The sequence below is a fragment of the Mercenaria mercenaria genome, unplaced genomic scaffold (genome assembly GCF_021730395.1).
Source record: "Mercenaria mercenaria strain notata unplaced genomic scaffold, MADL_Memer_1 contig_890, whole genome shotgun sequence".
NCBI lineage: Eukaryota > Metazoa > Mollusca > Bivalvia > Venerida > Veneridae > Mercenaria > Mercenaria mercenaria.
The window spans coordinates 40,418-50,227 of NW_026463802.1; the positions used below are offsets into that span (position 1 = coordinate 40,418).

Here is a 9,810-nt window from a genome sequence, read left to right on the forward strand (position 1 = left end):
TAAAACTAGAAATGTGTCCATGGGACACAGATGCCCCCACTACATGACATTAGTCAGGGGCCAGAACTCCTACAATACTGAATGAATCCAGATGCGAAACCCCAGGTGCACAACTACACATGCTGACCAACATTCCTGTAAACTTTGGTGATTCTAGGTCAAATACTTTTGGGGCTATGCGCGACACAACATTAAAATAACCAATTTTTTACTAAGTCAGGAGCCATAACTCCTACATGTCTGGATGAATCCGGACGCGAAACCCCAGGTGCACAACTACACATGCTGACCAACATGCCTGTAAAGTTTTGTGACTCTAGGTCATATACTTTTGGAGCTAGGCACGACATAACATTAAAATGACCAATTTTTACAAAGTCAGGGGCCATAACTTCTACATGACTGCATGAATCCGGACGTGAAACCCCAGGTGCACAACTACACATGCTGACCAACATTCCTGTAAACTTTGGTGATTCTAGGTCAAATACTTTTGGAGCTATGCGCGACACAACATTAAAATAACCAATTTTTTACTAAGTCAGGGGCCATAACTCCTACATGTCTGGATGAATCCGGACGCGAAACCCCAGGTGCACAACTACACATGCTGACCAACATGCCTGTAAAGTTTTGTGACTCTAGGTCATATACTTTTGGAGCTAGGCACGACACAACATTAAAATGACCAATTTTTACAAAGTCAGGGGCCATAACTTCTACATGACTGAATGAATCCGGACGCGAAACCCCAGGTGCACAACTACACATGCTGACCAACATTCCTGTAAAGTTTTGTGACTCTACGTCAAATACTTTCAGAGCTACGCGCGACACAACATTTTCGGAAGGACGGACGGACGGACGGACGGACGGACAAGAGCAAATCTATATGCCCCCCCCCCAAAGTGGGGGCATAAAAACAAAAAAAAACACTGGGGCTATGATATCAAGGATGGCCCTTCCACGAGATTGCATTCATGACCTGACCTTTCAAAAAAAATCATGAAAAGTTTAGTTTATCATTACCTACTTCTAAACTTCATTATCTGACTATTTAATGATCTGTGCAACAATGAAAGGTTTTCAATGGGAAAGTTTGTTTGTTTTTTTGGGTTTAACGCTGTTTTTCAATAGTATTTCAGTTATGTAACGGCAGGCAGTTAACCTATATAAATCTGGTATAATAATAATAATAACCTAACCAGTGTTCCTGGATTCTGTACCAGTACAAACCTGTTCTCCGCAAGTAACTGCGGTGGAGGACGAATGATTTGAGACACAATGTCTTTTATTAAATCGTCACGGAGAACATATGCCCCGCGATCCGTAGATCTGCGCTCTCCCTATTAAGCTAAGCGGGCGGGCTGTCAATGGGAAAGAGCTAGTGGGGTACCATAATTTATAAATTCTAAGACAGCAATAATGACACCTACACTTTGACCTGCAGATCTTCTTTCTCATCAATGACCATCTGTAGTGTTCTTTGAGAATCTGGAAACAGACATTACAGGTCACTAATACCAATTTCACTCAAGGCCAAAAGAAAACTTAAGAAAAAAATCATTATTTTACTAATGTGATGTACATTATGTACATTGAAAATTCGTAATATTATTTTCTCCTTTGAACAATTGTTCCCACATCAAAGAATAAAAAAACACACTCATCCCCTATGGAGATTTTTAAAGTTCAGTCCATCATAATTAACCCTTACCATGCTGGTCACGATTGATTCTGCCTTTGTGACCAGTGTCTGTGCAGTCTGATCATGATCTACACTGTTCACCATTTAGTCAGTATCCTTTTGGTAAGCACCCCTTTTGACAGATAATGGTACTGTCCAAATTGTAAGATGGATCAGTTCATTATAGAAATTGAGCATGGTACGGGGTAAATGTGACTTTTGAGGCATACTTTCATTACTGATATTGCCAAAATGACTATTGTAATACTTCTGTCACTGCTGTAAACAATACTATTATATATATAGCATTTCAAAATCGGGCCAGTGGTTTCTGAGGAGAAAATGTTTAACGTTTTACTTTTGGTTTCTGTGGCAACCAGAATTCTGCATGGATGACCTAGATTTGAAGGAATCTGAAAGGAACATTCCAGTGAAGTTTGGTTAAAACTGGCATGGTAGTTTAGGAGATGTTCTTAAGTTTAAAGAAATTGTTGATGACAGGAAGATGGACGATGTACAGATGGATGATGGATGGACATCCAATGATCCTAAAAGCTCACCATGAGCACTTTGTACTCAGGTGAGCTAAAAAGACAAGAGGATATTGGTTGAAACTGGGTTCTATAAAGATAACAAGAGCTGTCGGATGACAGCGCGCTAGACTATTCGAAGAATTGATTGAAGAATGGGGTCAAAATATTTCCATATATTTTCAGACAAAAGAAAAAAATGGATTAAACAAAAAATGTTCCTGTATTTGTGGATTTCGATTAGTCTCGCACTAAATGGCAATGTGTGACCATGATGGCAAATATGTTAAGTTATATGTTAGGCAAAATATGGACTTGTATGAAAAATTTAACTAATTTCCAAGTCCAAAAATTGTCATAATTCAGTCAAAATAGTTGACAGAGTTATGTACACTTGCCCACAGATGGAAATCATGTTGATATACTAGTGTTAAAAGTTTCAAAGACACAGTTCAAATAGTTTTGACAAAAATTTAAAGTCCAAAAAGGGCCATAATTCAGCCAAAATAGTTGTCAGAGTTATGTACTCCTGCCTACAGATGGAAATCATAATGATAAACAGGTGTTTAAAGTTTAAAAGCGATATGTCAAATAGTCTTGACAAAACATGGACATATACTAAAACAGAACCAATTTCCAAGTTCAAAATGGCCATAATTCAGCCAAAATAGATGACAGAGTTATGTACTCTTGCCTCTTGATAGAGACTATAATACTGAACAAGATATAAAAGTTTCAAAGCCATATGTCAAACACTTTACACAAAATATAAACTGGTACGAAAAACGTAACCAAGATTTCTAAGTCAGAAGGGGCCATAATTCAGCCAAAATGCTTGATGGAGTTATGTACTCTTGCCTCAACTGGACATGGTGATGGTAAACAAGTGTTGAAAGTTTCAAAGCTTTATCTCAAAAGACTTTGTCAAAATGTAAACTGGTATGAAAAACTTAACCAAGATTTCTAAGTCAAAAAGGTGCAATGATTCAACCAAAATGCTTGATGGAGTTATGTACTCTTGCCTTCAACTGGACATGGTGATGGTAAACAAGTGTTGAAAGTTTCAAAGCTTTATCTCAAAAGACTTCGTCAAAATATGAACTGGTACGAAAAATTTAACCAAGATTTATAAGTCAAAAGGGGCCATAATTCAGTCAAAATGCTTGACAGAGTTATGTACTCTTGCCTATAACTGTCATGGTGATGGTAAACAAGTGTTGAAAGTTTCAAAGCTTTATCTCAAAAGACTTTGTCAAAATGTGGACTGGTACGAAAAACTTAACCAGGGTGTGACGCCGACACCGACGCCGTGGTAAGTAGGATAACTCTACTTATTCTTCGAATAGTCAAGCTAAAAATATGTTTCTTATCAAACTATCAAAAACAACAATGCTTATTATGAGGACACTTGACAACCACAATCCAGCTATAGTATCTATTGTTACAACCCTAAACATGATAGTATCAGAATGCACTTCTTTTGCAAAAGTGTTCCATTAATTTATAAGTCAGTTTAAGAAAGAAACCACATACCTCCTCCAGAGAGTTCAGCAGCTTGCATGGCAATTTTCTGGTCAAGTTTGTCGACATCACCAGAGTATAGGTCCATCATGACAATATCTGAGAGTATCTGTTTGGCCAGGTTCTCGTCATTTTCCTTCACCTTCAATTCTTTCTCTATCTGAATTATATAAATTAGATTATTGTAAAATTCAAGTTGAAGAGCAAGTAAAATTAATCTTGACAGTCATTTCAGCTTTTTTCCTGATGTAAGCTTCAAACAGTCTAAGTTTCTACTGATTTGTGTAGTACCAACTAAAGTCCTTGAGCCTACACTTTCTATTTTAAGTAAATTACCTGACCTTTACCCCAATGTCCCTGATGCTAATATAAGCATCATATAGCCTAAGTTTCTCTTGATTCTCTTAATCCAAAGTTGAGTTATTAGGTGGAAACTGTTTAATATTTTTATAGTATATGTTTCATTTGATTCACTCAAGTTACTGAGCAAGCAGTTTTTATTTTTGTTTTTTAAGTGCCAGCAACCCTGACCACACTGACCTGTTATGCAAACCAAACCCTGGTCTTTCTATAAGCTACCTATAGACCAAGTTTCATCCAGTCAAATTTTCAATTCATCAGTCCAAACTCAAGATAAGTTTGACACAATCATTGCATCTGCCCTACAACATTCACCTAGTAAATGATTATATAAAATGATCATTTAATTTTTTATATGGTGTAAAGATGCTGCCCTTATTTAGAACATCAATTAAATATAAGACCTCACTCTGGTGCAAGTACATCATGTATAGTGGAGATGACATTTTTACATTTTACATATTTCATCATTTAACAATTACTAATTTATTGGCAATGACAATGAAAGACAGTTTGAATAAGGACAAATGAGAATATGTAATGTCTTACATTACTGAGATCCTCTTTTTGTCTATGTATTTCATCTTGTGTTTCCTTCAGGATAGACTTCAGTTGGGGAATATCTGTCTCATCAAGTTTTTCCATCTGAAACATGGCATTTCCATGAATATAGTTCAAATTTAAAGGTTATCTGATTCTTATCAAGAAATGTATGTAGCGGAAACATTTTGCGTCTTTGGGAGCACAAAACTATATCACTAATGAATGAGTGAAAATTTCTTGATGCAAATTTTGGGGCAATTTTGATAGACGCCAAGGATCAGTTCTAAGATGTTTAGTGTAAATCTGCCCAATGGTTTTGAAGAAGAAGATTTTTGAAAGTAACAATATAGTCATAAAGGGAAAATAAGCCCCTCCCCCTGGCGGCTATGTTTTTTTACCGAAACAGAACGGCTTAGGCAATTTTGGTAGAGGGTCACCTAAAGACCATTTCTACAAAATATTTTTGAAATCCAGCTAACAATTTCTGACAAGAAGATTTTTAAAGATTTTTTTTTTGGTTCTGCATGGATTTCAATTCTTTTGGCAATTTTGAAAGGAGGCCACCAAAGGATCATTCCTGTGAAGTTTGGTGTAAATCTGCCCAGTGGTTTTGAAGATTTAAAAAACAAGAGCTGTCACTAATGGTGACAAATGCCCCCGCAGTGCCTTGACCTTTGACCTGGTGACCTTGACCTTTGACCTGGTGACCCTGAAGTCAGTAGGGGTTGTGTACTCAATAAGTACTATCAGCATGTGAAGTTTGAAGGTCCTGGGTGCAGTGGTTTGCGAGTAAAGTGCCTTCATGCAAAAAGTTAACGTTGTGACGAACGAACGAACTAACGAACGGACGGACAGTTGAAAACTAATATGCCTCCCTTCGGGGGCATAAAAAGTGTCTGGTACACAATGGAAGACAAAATTCCACTTGTTCAATATCCACAGTACACATTTACCGAACTGCGTGTTTTAAGTATGAAATGCGCGATTGAAATGGGTTAGTATATTTTCCCGTTCACAACCATGGTTCTTATAGAATACCTAGGGGTAGTGTGTAACATGTACAGAGGCATTTTCTCTCTAGTCTGGTGCCAGTGCAAGAGGGTGAAAATAAATGTAAAGGGACAGAATGTTAGCATAAACTAAACCTATATACATATTAGATTACTTCCCCTGATGACCTTAAAAACCACAGGGGGAAGTACCTACAAAATTTCCATATTTATTGAAAAAGAAAGTAAAGGTTAAAATATTTACCTTGAGCTGACTGTAATAATTTGACCAATTCATGTAAGTAAAAGTATGTTGTTAAACAAATTTCAGTTCTAATTAAATCATACATTAGACACTAATCAGGTTTTTTACCATTAATTTTGATTTTACAGTGCCTCTTCCATGTAAATAACAAAATTCAATTTCTGTAGAACATTTCAACTTGTATAACGAAATTTTGTAAATAAAGATATAAAAGAAAGGAGTTATTTCTATACACTGCACAAGACTTAGGCTGGAATACTGTATAAGTGTGTTTAAAAATTACAGAATGTGTCATATTTCTGCCTACCAAGAGAACCTGTCCCTGAGAATGTCTGAGGTCCTTGATGATAATGGAGTTAATGAGGAAATGATACTCAAGAAGAGATGGTCAATCCTACTGCAGGAAACTATGAGGACAATTTCACACAGGCCTATATACAATATGTCCAGTCACATGTTTGGCAGCACTTCTGAGGGCACAACAACAGCAGGACTTAAGTCAGATACTGACTGTCTAATCTGTGATCATGACTATAATGTGATACAAGACTATACAGAATGGGAACCTGACTTCATTAACCTACTGATGATCCAGGATAATACTACATCACCAGGTTACTGTCTTCTACAACGGATCAGAGATGATGTACCTCTTCCTGCTACACATGTTCTACATGAGGATTATGTTAGAGATGCAAGCGGGAGGGTGTTGTTAAAGAATACTTTATTTAGAGACAGAATACCTGAAGATTGTATACAAAATGGTCCATCATGGACTAAACAGGGAGGACCTGGACAATCAGACACTGACAATGTTCATGCCTTCCACTGTAATTCATGGCCCTATGAAGCAAGTGCCTGGTTAGAAAGACAAGGGATAGGAAGATGGCCAACTGCAGACATGAAGAGATTTGCAGTATATAGTGGATGTTATGTGGTTCCTGTTGGAAGTAAAGTCAGCCAGAATCCAGAGTTTGAATGGAGAATTTCTACTTCACAAGGAGAGAGATGTTTAATGTTTAGTTTAAACATTACACAAATACGCTGTTATGTGTTGATAAAAATGATTCTTAAAACATATCTTCATCATGCTGGTGAAGGTCACATTACAAGCTTTATGTGTAAAACAGTTCTGTTACATTGTATTGAAAACACACATTCAAATGCATGGCAGGAAAATAATTTATTTACATGTTTTTCATATTGTTTATATGTACTATACAACTGTCTAGAACAAGAAAACTGCCCACATTTCATGACACCTGAAAACAACCTGATGGCAGGACAGTTTTCAGCTGAAGTCAAATCTCTGTTGCTAGAAAGACTGTTTCGTTTAATACAAAGTGATGGACAAGCATTGCTTGGGGTTCAGATTGATGACCTTGGTCAAAGACTACAGATCAAACTGAGCATGTTATATCAGATAGCAGAAAATATTCCGTCTAAAAAGGAAAATTGTCTCAGGATTTCAGAAACATTATTTTGTGGCACAGCTAAGTCAATCACCGAGTGTAGTAGAATAATGTTATCAGAAACAAGTGAAAATAGTCCTGTAACATCTGTACAGAGCATGCTCAATGTATTAGCACAATATAAGAGATGTTATAGAGAAGGAAGTAAGTTAGAACAGAGAGCCAGCAGTCTCCTAACACCATTGATCTGCTCAACATTGGGAACCACAATAGCCTCCATAAATATTCAAGAAAACAACACTATACCTCCAGAAGCACTAGACTGGTTATCTGCAGGTTTAAATTCTGACGTTGCTTCTGGCAAACTGAAACTTGCATCTGTTTTATACAGTGTGGGGAATATGGTAGAAACTGAATTCATTTTAAGAGATACAGAGGGACATTATGGCTTCAATATAGGACTGCCTCTTTGTCAGTGCTATGAGTTTAGCAGGAACACAGCACCAAGAATGTTTCTAGAAGTGGCATATCATCAGAATGAAGAAGCTTTAAGAAGTGTCTTCGCATTTTGTGTCAGATTCACTCAGGATGAGATTCATTGTGTTCCTCGGGAACTGCAGTATGAAATGTACCGATCAACTCAAGATGACTTGCTGCACAGAGATGAAGTTAAGGACTACTGGATGGACTGGGCAGTTGTAGACTCTCTACCTTTCCTGTATTTCCTACAATACAAGACCTACAGACAGCTTCAGAGATTTGATGATCAGCATGAAGCACTTGCTAATCTTGCAAGAACAACTGAAACAGAGGAAAACCTTGGTCACAGGGAAACAGCCCTGAATCTAATAGGCCAGTGTATGGAACAGGAGAACCAACCTAACAAAGCTTTACACTGCTATATGATGTCACTGAAGGTTAGAGAAAGAAATAACGCAGCAAGATTCCACATTTGCAGACTTTTAGCAAGCTTAATGAGATAATCTATGTTGTCACTGAAGGTTATAGAAAGACAAGAGGGCCATGAAGGCCCTGTATCGCTCACCTGACCTACTGACCTAAAGATCATCAAGATTAACATTCTGACCAAGTTTCATTAAGATATGGTCATAAATGTGGCCTCTAAAGTGTTAAATAGCTATTCCTTTGATTTGACCCTGTGACCTAGTTTTTGACCCCACATGACCCAGATTCGAACTTGACCTAAAGATCATCAAGATTAAATTATGACTAAGTTTCATGAAGATATAGTCATAAATGTGGCCTCTACAGTGTTAACAAGCTTTTCCTTTGAAATCACCTAGTGACCTAGTTTTTGACCCCATATGACCAAGATTTGAACTTGACCTATAGATCATCAAGATTAACATTCTAACCAAATTTCATGAAGACAGGGTCATAAATGTGGCTTCTACAGTGTTAACAAGTTTTTCTTTTGATTTGACCGGGTGACCTAGTTTTTGACCCCAGGTGACCCAATATCAAACTCATCCAAGACTTTATTGAAGGTAACATTCTGACCAAGTTTTATTAAGATTGGGCCCAAATTGTGACCTCTAGAGTGTTAACAAGCCTTTCCTTTGATTTGATCTGGCGGCCTAGTTTTTGACCCCAGATGACCCAATATCGAACTCGTCCAAGATTTTGTTGAGGGTAACATTCTGACCAAGTTTCATTAAGATTGGGCCAAATATGTGACCTCTAGAGTGTTAGCAAGCTTTTCCTTTGATTTGACCTGGTGACCTAGTTTTTGACCCCAGATGACCCAATATAGAATCTGCCCTAGATTTTATTGAGGGTAACATTCTGATCAAGTTTCATTAAGATTGGGCCAAAATTGTGACCTCCAGAGTGTTAACAAGCTTTTCCTTTGATTTGACCTGGTGACCTAGTTTTTGACCCCAGATGATCCAAAAGCAAACTCCTCCGAGATTTTATTGAGGGTAACATTCTGACCAAGTTTCATTAACATTGGGCTAAAATTGTGATCTCTAGAGTGTTAACAGTCAAATTGTTGATGCCGACGGACACTAAAGCTCCCCTTGAGCACTTCGTGCTCAGGTGAGCTAAAAAAAAGCAGCACGATTCCATATCTGGAGACTTATAGCAAGGTTACTGAAATAATATATGTTGTCACTGAAGGTTATAGAAAACAATAGGGCAATGATGGCCCTATACATCGCTCACCAGAGTTGATCTGGCCTACTGACCTAGTTTTTGACCCTGCATGACCAAGAGTTGAACTTGACCTAAAGATCATCAAGGCAAACATTCTGACTAAATTTCATAAAGATTTGGTTACAACTAGAGTGTTCACAAGCTTTTCCTTTGATTTGACCGGTGACCTAGTTTTTGACCACATATGACCCCGATTCGAACTTGACCTATAGATTATCAAAACAAACATTCTGACTAATTCCCATTAGTTTCAAACTTAAATTATGGTCTCTAGAGTGTTGAAAAGTATTTCCTTTGATCTGGCCTAGTGACCTAGTTTTTGACC

At 37.5% G+C, this 9,810-nt stretch overlaps 2 protein-coding genes across 3 annotated transcripts in view; one reads left to right on the top strand and one right to left on the bottom strand.

The window, feature by feature from the left end:
• Positions 1-5,870, bottom strand: part of LOC128554943 (DNA repair protein RAD50-like) — a 40,692-nt gene extending 34,822 nt beyond the window's left edge. The window contains exons 1-3 of one of the 2 annotated variants that reach the window (XM_053536279.1): positions 4,648-5,707; positions 3,751-3,898; positions 1,437-1,494 (exon numbers count right to left, since the gene is read on the bottom strand). In XM_053536279.1, coding sequence (XP_053392254.1) covers positions 1,437-1,494; positions 3,751-3,898; positions 4,648-4,752 — 311 coding nt within the window. In that variant the 5' untranslated portion in view covers positions 4,753-5,707. Of the gene's footprint in view, positions 1-1,436; positions 1,495-3,750; positions 3,899-4,647 lie in introns of both variants that reach the window. The other variant, XM_053536280.1, reaches the window with a different exon arrangement.
• On the top strand, positions 5,832-8,292 carry LOC128554942 (uncharacterized). The gene is made up of 2 exons (XM_053536277.1): positions 5,832-5,928; positions 6,181-8,292. Exon 2 carries the CDS (start codon positions 6,182-6,184, stop codon positions 8,288-8,290), a length of 2,109 nt encoding a protein of 702 aa, XP_053392252.1. The 5' UTR covers positions 5,832-5,928; position 6,181; the 3' UTR covers positions 8,291-8,292.
• Positions 8,293-9,810: the final 1,518 nt, after the last annotated feature.